General features: G+C 49.3%; 5 protein-coding genes and 1 non-coding gene across 6 annotated transcripts; 4 read left to right on the forward strand and 2 right to left on the reverse strand.

Moving 5' to 3' along the window:
• Nucleotides 1-16: 16 nt before the first annotated feature.
• Nucleotides 17-1938, forward strand: QC764_124460 (uncharacterized protein; the record flags this gene model as incomplete). The annotated part of the gene is given in 4 exon segments (XM_062943680.1): nt 17-430; nt 441-636; nt 661-914; nt 973-1938. Coding segments are annotated over 4 exon segments (1830 nt in total), but the record flags the coding sequence as incomplete, so codon positions are not given.
• On the reverse strand, nt 1605-4471 carry QC764_124480 (uncharacterized protein). Its single transcript, XM_062943681.1, is given in 7 exon segments — nt 1605-2073; nt 2130-2798; nt 2810-2854; nt 3009-3412; nt 3463-3589; nt 3642-3937; nt 3999-4471. 7 exon segments carry the CDS (start codon nt 4288-4290, stop codon nt 2029-2031), a joined length of 1878 nt encoding a protein of 625 aa, XP_062806832.1. The 5' UTR covers nt 4291-4471; the 3' UTR covers nt 1605-2028.
• A 5362-nt stretch (nt 4472-9833) lies between these two features.
• Nucleotides 9834-10656, forward strand: QC764_0028670 (uncharacterized protein; the record flags this gene model as incomplete). The annotated part of the gene is made up of 2 exons (XM_062940153.1): nt 9834-10122; nt 10319-10656. The coding sequence occupies 2 exons, from the start codon at nt 9834-9836 to the stop codon at nt 10654-10656; spliced, it is 627 nt and encodes a 208-aa protein (XP_062806833.1).
• Nucleotides 10657-10733: 77 nt separating this feature from the next.
• QC764_0028680 lies at nt 10734-10843 on the forward strand. The gene has a single exon. It is a non-coding gene; the product is annotated as a tRNA-Leu (tRNA).
• Nucleotides 10844-11014: 171 nt separating this feature from the next.
• On the forward strand, nt 11015-12242 carry QC764_124490 (uncharacterized protein). The gene is made up of 3 exons (XM_062943682.1): nt 11015-11262; nt 11324-11734; nt 11796-12242. The coding sequence occupies exons 1-3, from the start codon at nt 11187-11189 to the stop codon at nt 11882-11884; spliced, it is 576 nt and encodes a 191-aa protein (XP_062806834.1). The 5' UTR covers nt 11015-11186; the 3' UTR covers nt 11885-12242.
• QC764_124500 (uncharacterized protein) lies at nt 12044-13539 on the reverse strand. Its single transcript, XM_062943683.1, has 2 exons — nt 13217-13539; nt 12044-13139 (listed from the first exon to the last, which is right to left on the reverse strand). Exons 1-2 carry the CDS (start codon nt 13372-13374, stop codon nt 12371-12373), a joined length of 927 nt encoding a protein of 308 aa, XP_062806835.1. The 5' UTR covers nt 13375-13539; the 3' UTR covers nt 12044-12370.
• Nucleotides 13540-13799: the final 260 nt, after the last annotated feature.

Consider the following 13799-nt stretch of genomic DNA (forward strand, 5'->3'; position numbering starts at 1 on the left):
TCGGTGTGAATCAGCTATATTCCCGAGCGTGTTGCGGCGACAAGAGAGGTCCCCCGTGCCCCTCCCGCAAGTGGAGGAATCGGATGAGACTGGTTTGGACCAGAGCATCCAGCCCTCTATCGCGAGCCCCATCCGCATTGTGGCTACGTCCTTGAGCCCTGAGTCAGTGGCAAAGCGTCCCGGGATATCTGACGACTTTGCCTGGATTGAAACACCAGTCCACTACGACTTGGAAGATTCAGATGCCGAATCAAGAGTCTCGGATCCGGATAGCATCATCTCCGTGCCATCTACCGTGAGCTCCGTCGACCCGGACGCAATTGAGACCATCTTTCACCGCCTCCTTCATTTTCAAGACCTTCAATTCCTGTGGTCACACATGGTGCAACTGTCGGCGCTCTTGTTTGAAAAGCAACCACAACATAGCCCGGTTTCTCGAGCTGTATGCTATCGACCTTTTGAATCTGGCCTTGAACACAAAAGATCGACCGGAGAAGCAAGTGAAGCTGGATACCGCTAGATTCGTCAGAAGATCTCGGAGGGATATTGCTCGGAGAATTACGGAGGCTCATTGCAAGACATGGACAGACGACAGTTCTGCTACAAATAATGACATCATTGAAGATCAAGAAATCGGTTAGAATATCGGTGCAAGGCGAGATTATGACCAAGGTGATAGCGGGCCCGCAGATGAACCCTTCGACGTGGTCACTGCTGTTGCCGAGGTATTTTTGTTCGAAACGGACCCAGTTCTGCACTTGCAGTCTAATGTTAAAGCATTTGTCAACCGACAGTGTCCGAAGGTCGTCCAACAAAGCTTCTGGGAATTTATGACCACCAAGATAAGCAACATGGTGTCAAAACTAAGGCAAAAGCCTCTGGAAGACGGGAAGACGAGAATAACATGGACCTGTGTGAGTTTGAGCTGGCAATTGTACACACCCTTGGTATTTACTGATTTGTGACCTTCAGAAATGCAGGAGGAACCTTTACGATGATTTTACTGAAATTGTGCCTGGGGCAGTCAAACAGCTTGAAGCCGAATTACGATACCAAAACACCAAACAGCCTGAACTGGAGTATGATAACCTAGATGCTCAAAATACCCCGAGAAGCCACCCAAATTCATTTGCCAGGGTACTGTTTCAGATGTGGACCGGGACAACACAAATCTTTCGCAAATTTCAGTACCCTCTTTTACCAGAGCACAAGTCTTCGCGTGGCAACATGAGCCTTGAACTCGACAATCCCTGCGCGCAGTCGTCACAGCAGGCACCCTATACTACACACCTCTTCCTTTTTCTTTGTGTTCCTTTTCTCCGATTTGCAACAAGACTCGCTCAACCCGAGGTTTGCCAGATCAACTCCGATCAGGAATTATTCCAACTCCTCCGGCGTCAGTATCTCAAAGCACGTTCGGGTGGAAGATGGTTATGGGGCCAGCTCAGAAGAGTACAAGCCATAGACTTTGTCAAATTAGAGCTGTATTCGATTCAAGAGCTTGTGGACATCTGCCACTCTCCATCTCTTCCCCAAGATACAGACCCGTATGTTTACAATCCCCAGCCGGCAGAACACATACCACCAATTGGAGCAAATCACCTCATGCATCTGTTTTCTCATCCGTCGCACGCCGAGCCTTTGCCGATTCTCTTCAGACGAGTGCCCAAAAAGGTTGACAACCCACTAAAGCCTTGTCCAATAAACGGGGTTGGGTTAGGCTGGGGCCTGTACCTTCAAGAGGGCATGAACTGGCCGGCTATGCTTCTCTATGGCTGCATTGGGTTCGGACTCAGCCTTTTCACAGCGGTGGTCTGGGCCACACTTGTTAATCAAGGGGATGTGCAAGGAGGCTTTGCTATTGGGGGCTTTATGGTAGCATTTTTATGGTTTGCCGGAAGCGTCATGGCGCACATGAATGGTGGGGATGGACTGTAGAAATAACCGCATGAAAGGCAGCAGTACCTATCTGGAAATATAACAAAGCAATACCGACATGCTAATCATGCTCCTCCTTTCCAGCGGTCATTAGAGACTCTGTAACCCATATTCCGCCTTGATAGCGTCCGCAATCTGTGTCTTCGGTCAGTCCTGAAACCCTTTTGCCAGAGAGGGAAAGCATTGCGTACCTTCTCGCCGGAAGCATAAGTCGTGGCTGTAGGTGCAGCAGTCAAGACAATAGGCCAGTAGCTCGTATCAATCACCCTCAAGCCCCTGACGCCATACACCTTCATTTTGGAGTTCACCACGCCGCCCAGTAGTCTCGGCATCATGGCTGCCGTGCAGCACTGATGGGCACTCGACGGCTCAGTGACCCCTCTCAGTATTTGCTTGAGAATATTCTTATCAGTGATGTCGTTGCTAAACGGTGCGGCCTCAAGGGGATTCAACGCAGTCATGCTGGGCTGAGACATGATGTGTCTATTTTTGAGGAACGAGGCCACAATCAAATCCTCGTCAATGGGATCAACGTTTGTGCGAAAGTCAATCAGTGGCCACTCGAGTGGATTGGTAGAGTTGATCTGAACAGTCCCCCTGCTCAGAGGCTTGAAGAAGTACATCCTGACGGAGTTGGCGGTATCCCAATGAATCATCGACACGGGAGTCTTGGGGCCTTCCAGTTGGCGAAGAATGATTTCGCGTTGAAGAGCGTAGCCTGCTTTGACGGTGGCGTGGGTATCATCAGGAAGGTATCGAAAGGGGTTGGTTCTGCGAGCCGCAGAGACGATGGATTTGCAGTCAGAAGTTGCGTTGCAGAGGGGAGGGAGCGCAAGGTTGGTGCTGAGACCACGAGTAAGCTGGTAAGGACCTTGGCGAGTTGCATCGTAAAGAGCTCGCTGCTCAGCGTCGTAGACTGGATCCGAGTTTAGGGTTCCCACGTTTGGCGAGATGTTGTTGGTGACTGCCAGGTTCAAGTTAGCACTCAAGTAACAAGGTAAACTGAGAGGTACACACGTGCCATTGTATGGAATGATGATGCTAGGTTGGTCATGAAAGTTGGCTCCTACGCCGGGAAGCTCGACCACGATTGGGATATTGAACTTGTTCAAAACCTTCTTTGGACCAATTCCGGAAAGCTGCAGGATCTGAGGTGTATGCACGGCGCCTCCCGCAAGGAGAACCTCCTTTGTGGCTTGAGCTGTAAGACGCTCCCCGCCTCCAGTTGGTAGATATTCAACCCCAGTCACCTTCTTGGTGTTATCGAACAGCACTTTGGCAACGGTATGCCCGGCTAGGATGTGGTAATTTGATCTCGGCTGGACACGTGTGAAATGGTTCAGTCGAGCATGGCTTCTAGTTCTTGTGGTCCCAGAGGTAACGGAGGGGACATAGACTACGCCTGAGCCATCACCAGCATGTGGATCACCGCCAGCACGAAGGCCTGATGAGATTGCGGCCTCAAACCAAATGCCTATCATTGTCAGCCAAGGAAACAAAAACAAGGAAATAATAGTCACTAACCACTTCCTTCAAAGTGGAAGCTCGGAAATGAAGCCTGCACTGGCCCGGTTGTCCCATGAACAGAGGGATCAAATGAAAAGTTCGCAGCAGCTGCATATGCAGGATCTGGAGCGGTGAAATTTTCGCTCTGTCATCAATATTAACAAGACATCCAACCGCCTGCTGTCGATAAACTTGACCTTCTTGTAATAGGGAAGCAAATCGTTCCATTTCCATCCTTTTGCGCCCAGAAGCTCCCATGCATCAAGCTCCTCTGCTCCAGGTCTCACATACACCATAGCATTGAGGACCGAGCCACCACCAACCACCTTCCCAGCCGGCACATTGAATGACCTGTTGTTCAACGCCGTCTGTGGAACGCTGGGCAACGGAAGATACATGTACTGGAATGGGAACGGGGTGAAAAACTGTCCTGGAATCAAGATGTTGTCTTCATCCTGATCGAAAATGCCGGCCTCGATAACCAAGACCTTGACTGTTGTTGTGCGTTAGCAAATCTCCACTGATAGTCGCTTCTGATGAACTGACAAACCTACCTGATGGGTCCTCTGACAGTCTATCAGCAACAGTTAGCCCAGATATCCCCCCGCCAGCAATGATGAAATCATAGCTATTCGCCAGAACAGTTCTGGGCGTGACGACGGTCGCAAATTCCGGAGCTTTCCCTAGAGCAGTCCCAACGACTTTGTGAGCGAGCAACCAAACAGTAAGAGAGAGCAACTGAGACCTCATTGTTGGAGAGAAATTAAAGGCGCGTCGAAACACATGAACCACTCTGACTTCTGGGCACGTAGAGGCCTCTTTTAAGTCCTGAGAGCTTCTCGGCATGAAGGGATGGTACGCATATGTCCCATACGGGAGTATATTGAAGGTATGGATGGTATCAAGGACCTGTCGCAAAGCGCTAACGCAAAATAGTAGCTCTGGCGAGGGACGATGTCACTACGAACCGCTGACACCGTGACTAGTGCATCCAATATACAGGGAGGCAGAGCCAACAGCATCGTTATGAAACTGCATTGCTTCCTTCTGGGATACCAACCAAGATTGCATTTCCGGGACTTTTATTCCGAATAGCATTTAGCCCTAAACTATTGATTACTTGGTGATGTGATTTTGCAGGGGTCGTGCAGCAACCCCTCTCAGTATGTAGCCCGGCTTATCCGATCCCGAGTCCGAAGGGTTGGGACCACAGTGCCAATCCGAAGAGAGAGATTGCACAAGCCAAAAGAAGCAAGATCGTGTTCTTAGATTGCTGCATCTGCCCATCTGTCTGCCTGAAGATATATACCGTACATCCATGACAAATTCAGCTCAGGCTGTTACTAACTTGGAAGCAATCCTAGACTGGGATTCTGGCATTTTTGCTCCCGCCTTCATGATGCGCGAACCGCTGGTATACCCACCTTTGAAATTATAACTATACGAGAAGTAGGTAGAATGACGACGGCGAAGATCGGCATGTTGATCAAACCTTTGGACCTTGCTACCACGGAGAACGACAAAACCGTCAAAAGGATCTTTGATGATGCTGCGGGTAAGCGGTACATGCGTTTTGCATATGATCCGACCTACAGATTGGCTCGACAATTGTTCAGATACGGTACCTACCGGTATTGAACGAAGGGCACATATACTTCTTGGGATCTTGGCGATGTAGAAGTTACCGGGCTTTTGGAAGAACATCAAGAAGCTTTCAAAGGTGGTCAGCGGAATCGCGGAAAACATCCAGACTGTGGGGATAGATCGAAGCCATGAGGCAAGTAATGTAACCACGTAGAAGATCCGGACACAGAAACAGGTCCCAGAGGATGACTGAAAGGGGTGTACAGGACGGTTCCACAAAAAGTCTGATGGCGAGCAGGCAACGAGCGTTTTCACCTTGTAATCAGAATTGCCAGCCTCAGCATAAACATTTTTGGACAAAGAACTCTTCTAATAATTGGCAGTGGGCAAATTACAGCCAGACGTATTGAGCCATTATCGTCAATCTGCATGCCTACATCCAACTCTACATATATATTTTGTCCGTTTCAACTTTGACCTACCTAGAAGTAACTTACTTCTTCCTATCCTCAACATTGAGCTAAATAAAACCGACAGCGAGATATAACCATTATCGCTTCGTAAGGCATTACTCCTTAGGCCTTCTTGTCCCCTGTTTTACTCTTTGGGCTGTTTTGGACATTTATTACCTTCTCTTTGACTTTGAGCTCCTTTCAAGATTATAATCCTTCTTCTTCGCCTTCTTGCTTGACTCTGCAGACTGTTCTGGGGACTTCTCCCTATCCTTTCTAATCTGGTTTTCACCTCTGAGCTGACTTTGTGCAGTTAACGTATTTGATAAGCGAGCGGATCGGATAAGCGAGTGGATCGATTTCGCACGCGATATAGCTGTCTACCTGCAACATCAATTTCCTCCACCATACCACGATGTCTTCGATTCTAGTTGAGGCAAAAGTTGTTCTTGCACTTGAAGCCCTTAAAAATGACCCTAAGCTAAGCCTCAAAGCTGCAGCGAGGCTCTATTCTGTGCCTTATACTACCCTCCATCGCCGACGCGCTGGTAAGCCTGCACGACGCGATATTCCAGCCAACTCACGTAATCTGACGGATCTGGAGGAGGAGACGATAGTTCAGTATATCTTTGAGCTATCTGCACGCGCATTCCCACCTAGATTAAGTGGTATGGAAGATATGGCCAACCAACTACTACGTGTACGCGACGCGCCTCCTGTTGGCAAACGCTGGGCCCATAACTTCGTTAAACGCCACCCACAGCTCCGTACGCGTTTTACGCGTAGATACGACTACCAGAGGGCTAAGTGCGGGGATCCAAAGGTCATTGCCGAGTGGTTTACGCTCGTATGGAACACCAAGGCCAAGTACAGTATTATAGATAATAATATCTATAATTTCGACGAGACTGGGTTTATGATAGGCATTATCTTCGCGGGTATAGTGGTTACGACTTCGGACGGCCTTAGCAAGGCGAAACTAGCCTAGCCTGGCAACCGTAAATGGGCGACCGTAATTCAGGGAGTTAATACCCTCGGCTAGGCTATCCCTCCCTTTATTATCTTAGCTACGCAATACCACCTCGCTAACTAGTATACCGAGTATAACCTCCCGGCCGACTAGCGCATCGCAACCACCAATAATGGCTAGACTACCAATGCAGTAGGCCTAGATTAGATCAAACACTTCGACTATCATACAGCGTCCCGTATAAAGGGCAAATACCGGTTATTGATCCTCGACGGCCACGAAAGCCACTACTCGACCGGATTCGAGCGCTACTACTAGCAGAATAATATTATTACGCTCTATATACCTCCACATTCCTCCCACCTCCTCCAGCTACTCGATGTTAGCTGCTTTAGGCCGTTAAAACAGGCGTACGGTCGCCAGACCGAGGACTTAATGCGCGCGCATATCAACCACATAAGCAAGGTCGAGTTCCTCTATACCTTCCGCGAGGCCTTCTTCGCCTCTATAACGGAGAAGAATATACAGGGTGGCTTTGCGGGTGCTGGCCTTATACCGTACGATCTAGAAAGGGTGCTTTCTAAGCTAGATATAAAGCTTCGTACGCCAATACCCCCGGCCTCATAGCCCGGCACTCCACAACCTTGGGTGTTCCAGACACCATAAAACCCCCGAGAAGCCAACTCACAGTTAACGCTTATCAAGACTCGCATTACCAACCATCAAAATAGCTCCCCGACTTCAATATTAACTGCGGTAGACTAGCTTACTAAGAGTATAACGGCTATAATACACCAGGTGGCTCTCCTTCGTGCAGAGAACGCTTCACTGCGTAAGGCTAACGAGGCCTTAAGCAAGCGCCGGAGAGCAAAAAGAACACGTGTACAGCTTGGAGGATCACTTACTGTGCAAGATGCACAGGATCTACTGGACCAGAAGGCCGTGGGTGGGGAGGCAGTGGAAGAAACGCAGCCGTATGGTAGTAGTATAGGGGGTGCTCGTACAAAGGTTCAATGCTGTGGTGTATGCGGCAAGCCTGGCCATAATGCACGTATTTGCCAGGAGGTTGCAGAAGAGTCTGATTCAGCTGTTTCTGATGTAATTATAGTAGGTTAATAGTGTTGTTGTTTTGCAATTAAGGATGGTTGTAATAGGGTAGTAGAAATCGATCCACTCGCTTGTCCGATCCGCTCGCTTATCAAATACGTTATACAGTCGCCAGTTTTCAACTTGAGCCACTCGGTGTGGATCGGGCAGGGCTCCTGGTGCGCAACGCAGTAGCCAGCACCGGTCTTGGATCGACTGTCGCCCTTGGCTTCGGAAAATGGTGAACCGTTCTTGTTCTGATGTCACCCATGTTAATGATAGATAAATGATAGCTGTTGCAGGCTAGGTAGTCAGTGTAGCTCAATAAGTAGATAGCTTTGGTCGCGACTTACGTTAATAGAGATAAAGTGTGGGACGGAATAATGTTGGTAATTACTTAGACTTCAATGTCTGTGGTGACAGGATACTTGAAACTGCGAGTGAGTGCTGTGTACAATCATCGTTCTTGAACGCAGGGATGAGACCCGACTTATAAGCCTTGCCAGTCTGCATAGGTAGGTCAGCCCCTTTCGAGAGTATTGTATGCCGCTTTGTTGACAAAAATAGAACTACCTGTACTCTGTAGTTCTTTGATTTTGCAATACTAATGCCCTGCATGTGCTCAAAGCCTTTCCCGAGTGCATAAGGAGCCATCACCCAGCCGAGTACCTACCTTAGGTAGGTATGTTCAGAGTATATTGAAGATGTATTTAGATAACACAAAAGTACCTAAGGTAGGTTAAAGAACACGAATACGTCCTTTGTATCATGGGTGGATATGTGAGCAGATATGATTCCACACAGAATCCCCTTACCTTGACTTTATTCTAGAGAAGTTCTAGGGGGGCATTACTCTTTTTCTAGGGTGGCATTATCCCCCTTATTCTACCAATAAGCCGCGGTGCCGAGTATGAGTAGCTGCAAGGCAGCAGAAAAGGTACTCAAGGTACATATGTAGGGTCTGGGTCAACTTTGGGATATGCTGTGTCAATAGATGACCAGCAAATCACTGTCATTTGCGTTGTGATCAAGTATGGAGCTTACGCCCCTCTCAGGCTTTGTTCAGTCCACAACACAGGGTTTTCTCAGCTTCCTTTGTTTTGCCACCCAGTGTATCTGAAACGGGTTCCACACAACAGCAAAGGCCTGCATTTGAATCTTTGAAGATACCTTATCTATCTTGAAGACAAGGTTTCTTTCCAGTGATTGAAAGGCCAGCGCGAAGGAAACGTGGTAGTTCAGATTAACAGGTAGCAAATCTTAAACCTTGGCTCTGTGGACAACATTCTCGGCTGCTAAGAGCCACGACGATGAGAAACTGTTGAAACGGTTTCACAGAGTCCCAGAGACACTTCTATCAGCCGGCTTTCGACAAGCCCACACCATCACCAAAGACATCACTATACATAGATACAGATACCTCGATCATCAAAACGACTAAAAAGATGGCAGCCGCTAGCTCTCCCTCCTCTACACATCAGGATGCTGTTCAGCAACATTGTCACTACCGATGCCAATTCGTATACTAGCGCCAGCGCGGGACAACGATCGAACAGTGAAGATTCCGTCAAGTCCGAACCAGATTCCATCATTTATCAAGTGGAACCTTTTGTTACGTACCAACACCGCATTAGTACTCTGGCGCGAGGAGTTCTTTGGAAGAATATCCGCGAGGAAGATCTTGATGTTGAAAGACTCGGCAACGGTTCATATAATCGTGTTATCGGGATCATCCACAAAGGCAACAGTGCATATGGGAGATTGGAATACGTCGTCCGTATCCTGTGGAACCATGAGAGAGAGGACTTTAAGAAAGATATAGCTCCTCTTCTCTTCGTGAAAGGATATACCCAAATACCGTCGCCGGATGTCATCTTCTACGATAGTACTCCCGACAACGTGCTGGAGTCACCATATGTTATCAAAAGCAGGGTCTGGGGAGTGAATGCACACAGGACTCTCATCGATTAGGACGAAGCGCAGAAGATTACTCACGAGGGATGGTGCAAGCTGGCCTACGAGCTTGGGAAGGTCGTCAACCGGATGCTTTCGATCCTCAACAACAAGCCTGGCCAGCTCGTGCTGGATTCATCTGGCTCAAAAAATGTCTTCATCGCGCCTCTACAAACAGCTATTGGCGACCCGCCCGAAGTCCGCCGCCTCGATAGTTCGTCTCCCCCGGAGGCCACCGCCCGCTCTCTACATCCACGACTATGCTATTACAAAAAAGTGTTAAATTTGGAAAAAGATCCAGAGGATACCTACGATCAAAGGTTTTGGCACGAGTGGCTACCGATATGGGGGAAGCAGACCACCTCAATGACATTCCTCTCACCTTCTGCCACTGGGGCCTTTTCCCGCGCAACATAATGATCTCGGTCAACCCATCCACATATGAACCCAAGATAGAAGGGATTCTTGACTGGGACTCGGCTCTATTTGCGCCTGCCTTTATGATCTGTGAGCCCCCCGCGTATCTGTGGAACAGCAAGTTGCGCGAGGAAGCAGCAGACGAAGAGTGTAAGGACTGGCATATCGACCTCACCTTTGACCCTATCACCGAGGAAGACAAAAAGGTCAAGAGAGTATTTGTTGGGCTGGTGACCTAGGAAAGTCACTGGCTGCGAAAATGAGGCCAAATTGGCCAGAAAAATGGTGAACAAATTAGTATTACAGTAGTTGGTTGTTGGTTGTTGGTTGAAAGGAAAACAGAAAGTAAATCCATCCCCAAGAGCAAACCGGTGTGGGTCTGGGAAAACCTGGGCCCTTTGGTGCCCCACAGTATTTGAAGAGGCCGCTGGGGAGGAGTACGTGCGCTTTGCATACGACCCAGTGTATCCTCTGGCTCGCCGACTGTTTCAATTTGGTATGACAGGTATCCACGGAAATGTAGCAGATGCCGAATTTAACAAGCTGTTGGAATACTGGGAAACCCTCAACAAAATAACGAAACAGGTTGCTAGCAGGTTCACAGAAAGCATGGAGAGCGTGGACATGGAGCCTACTCATCAGCAACCTGATCATCCCTCATCGGAGGAGACAGCCTCAAATTCCGAAGCGGGGCCAAAAAGGTGGCTGAGAAGAGTCAAGGAGAGGCCCCAACGTTTCATTAGCATATGAACTCCTTAGTATGAAGTCTGGGAGGGGAGCTGGTAGTTGATATTGGGAATAAAAATCTTGTAAAAGCCAAAAGTGAATGATGAGAGTGGGATTCGAACCCACGCCCTTTCGGACCACGGAATCTGCTAGGAGATATTGATTAAGGAACACCTTAACGTGGCGCCTTAGACCGCTCGGCCATCTCACCATCTAATTTCTTGAAGTGGCTGCAAGAACTTTCCATCCAAGATGAGAAACGGTCCTGCTGCTAGGTTGACTTGAAGATAATTTTTCTTCCACTGCGCCGCAGCGTTACACCGCGCAATGCACGCCAAGAAACACTTGCCGGGGTGTTCTCCGCATCAACATCCCCGCACGAACCCCCAATTGCGCCAATCTGCAGGACGGCAGGGGTTCAGTCGGACGTGTCTGTTGAGCGCGAAAAAGAAGACTCGGAGGATAATTAACCATGTCAATGTCAACTTTCTATTTCTACTTTTGCTGTCTTCGCGCCATCTTATACACTCAGTCTTTGGAAAGCCCTCGTCAAAATGGCAGTCGAGAATACGACATGGCGAAATAACGTCTGGCTAGTGTGGTTTTACATCGTGTTTCCCATCACTGTCTGTAAGTCAAGATCGATACCCCGGTTCTGTCATTGATACTGTGCTCAAGAGACTTTCAACAGTAATCGACCTCCAAGAGGTCATCTACCCATCCTCTCTCCTCGTCCCAGCCGACGCGCCTCTGCACTTCGCCTACAAAGCCAAACAAGACTACATCGCCAAGTTCAACGACCCCATTGTACAATGGTCACCCGAAACAGCCTCCGGTCATGACAGCTGGATGGGGCTTTTTATACACCTCGAGTTCTTTTTTCTTCTCCCCGTCATGATCTACGCCATGTACAAGATGGGGATCAGGCAGAAGGGAACGAGCGGCCCCGACGAGCTACTCTTCTTTGTCTATGCGCTTTACAATGCACTCACCACAGCGGTCTGCATTCACGATACATTTTATTGGGACAAGACTATCTGGGCGGACGAGAGTCAGCTGTGGACGCTGAGATCAGCGTACTACGCGCCGTTTGTGTTCATCCGTAAGTGTTTTAAGGATCCTTTTGCATGAAGGTTGTGACATGCTTGCTCACATCATCGCAGCTCTCCTCGGGGCGTTTGACATGGGTTCACGCATTCTATCCCGGTTCAAGGCGGCGGATGCGGCGGCAGAATCGAAGAAGGCCGAGTGAGAGATTGGCTTGGGGCAACCCATCGCCTTGGCGACATCGTCGAAGGTAATTGGGCAAACGTTTGGGCCGGAAGTCGTGGTATTGAGAACCCAAGGCTGTGTGATGTCGGAGTATGGACCAGGCAAGGTTAAATAGAAAGGAGGGAGAGGGGAAGCACCCGTGGGCTGCATCTGGATCAATTTTTTGTGAGCAACTTCCAAGCTTTGCAAACGCTCCAGATGCATGCAAATGATGCCTAGCATAAGGTACCTAAGGTAGATAGATGTAAGATATAATAACGAGTGTTCTCTCACATCCATATATAGCTACCTCTGATGCACCAGAAATATAAACAATGAGATGGAGTAGCTGGAAAACACGTTTTCCACAGTCCCACCGTTGCATTTATATAAATAACATTGTAATGTCATGAACCCCCAAGCGCCCAACTCCCACCGTCCACTCCAATTCCCGTCTGGTGATACACAGTCAATTCCAAACAACCTCTCAGTCAATAGCTCTCTTCTGACCCCCACCAGAGTAACCCCATCCGTTCCCGACTCCAACGCCGTATCCTAACGGTGTCGCGCCTCCCAGCGTTCTCCCCTTCAACCGCTTTGGCAATATGACTCCAAAGAAGTACGCACCTGCCACGACAACTCCGGCCCCGAAGGACAGCAGTGAATAAAACACTGTGGAAGCATATATATGTCCTCCCATCCCCTGCCACTCGACTCTTCCCTCAGTTTTTGGCAGGGCAGGAGTAGGGAACCACCTGACGCTGAACTTGAAAGGCAGCGGGTCTCCAATGACCAGTCTCACAGTGTCCCCGCCTTCCATATGTGTCAAGGGGCTCGTCGAGTATGCTGTTGCAGAATCCAGAACACCGCTGTCGTGCGGATGGACATGTTGCTTGGGCGTGCTGTGCAGCAAAACATTCATGTGGGTAGATATGTGCATGTGGCTCAGCTGCAGCGTTCCCGCGAGCGCAAAAACCAGAGGGATGTATTCTTGCTCGGGCTGTCGCTGGCCTACGACTTCGATATGTGGCGGGGGCCGGGCGGGCAGTCGGCAGGCGAGGGGTGCATCGGCGTGCACGTAAAACTCGAGGAGATGGAAGAAGGGGTCAGAAATCATGGGGATTGTGCAATTTTTTTCTTCTTCGATTCCGTACCGGAATTCTAGCGGTGAGGACGTCTCGTTGCAGATCGGGAAAGGGATCCATTGGATTTCGTGGGTTGGGGAGTCGGGGAGGGATACGTGTTCGCCCGTTTCTCTGGTGGTTTGCGACTCGCAGGTCAGTGTATGCAACGATGGGATTTTGGGACAGGGCGAAGAAGAAAACAAGCGTACGAGCTGCGATTCATACACTCAACCCGAATGGGAGCGCCATAGTGGTAGGATGGCAGGGAGAGTTCGTGGTGGCTTGCGCTGGAAGCAATGGCAACATGGCCGAAAAAGGAAGCTGTCAAAGCCAGCAGTGGCAGTCGAAGCCACGGTCGTAGTATCATGGCTGTAAATCTGTAGCTTTGTATCGTCAATGACCCAATGCCAACTATCGCAGGGACATTTTGCGCAGTCTCTTTCGATATTGGCAAAGGGCACACAGTCGATTGCAAGACGGCCTCAACCCGTCAACGGCGGATGTCGCCGCTGAAAGCTTCCCCAGACTTTTGGTTCCGTCCTCTGTGTCCACTTTGAGCTCGACCTACAGGGGGGCTGCCAGGCTGAGTCATCGTGCAAAGCTTTACCCTAACCCTCATCAACACTACCCCGTTTGTCCCCTTTCTGCAGAGAAACCCAAGAATTTTATATCTGGAGTCTAAAAGGTCGTTTACTCTTGCGCCATGGGTCTTTCCTCACCACGACGTGCATTGTGCTTTCGGATCAGTCCGAAGTACCTTAGCTTTCCATGGTCTCAGGGAGTCGTCAGTCC

The sequence above is a fragment of the Podospora pseudoanserina genome, chromosome 1 (genome assembly GCF_035222485.1).
Source record: "Podospora pseudoanserina strain CBS 124.78 chromosome 1, whole genome shotgun sequence".
Taxonomy (NCBI): domain Eukaryota; kingdom Fungi; phylum Ascomycota; class Sordariomycetes; order Sordariales; family Podosporaceae; genus Podospora; species Podospora pseudoanserina.

Bases quoted from the DNA above. Each gene is read 5' to 3' on its own strand.
- QC764_124480 (XM_062943681.1), bottom strand. From the start codon at position 4,290: ATGCCGAGAAGCTCTCAGGACTTAAAAGAGGCCTCTACGTGCCCAGAA. The intron at 3,590-3,641 runs GTCAAGTTTATC...TATTGATGACAG, and splicing joins TGCTTCCCTATTACAAGAAG to AGCGAAAATTTCACCGCTCC. The intron at 2,074-2,129 runs GTACGCAATGCT...CCGAAGACACAG, and splicing joins CTTATGCTTCCGGCGAGAAG to ATTGCGGACGCTATCAAGGC.
- QC764_124490 (XM_062943682.1), top strand. From the start codon at position 11,187: ATGGCAGTCGAGAATACGACATGGCGAAATAACGTCTGGCTAGTGTGG. The intron at 11,263-11,323 runs GTAAGTCAAGAT...GACTTTCAACAG, and splicing joins CGTGTTTCCCATCACTGTCT to TAATCGACCTCCAAGAGGTC. The intron at 11,735-11,795 runs GTAAGTGTTTTA...ACATCATCGCAG, and splicing joins CGCGCCGTTTGTGTTCATCC to CTCTCCTCGGGGCGTTTGAC.
- QC764_124500 (XM_062943683.1), bottom strand. From the start codon at position 13,374: ATGATACTACGACCGTGGCTTCGACTGCCACTGCTGGCTTTGACAGCT. The intron at 13,140-13,216 runs GTACGCTTGTTT...GCAAACCACCAG, and splicing joins GAGTGTATGAATCGCAGCTC to AGAAACGGGCGAACACGTAT.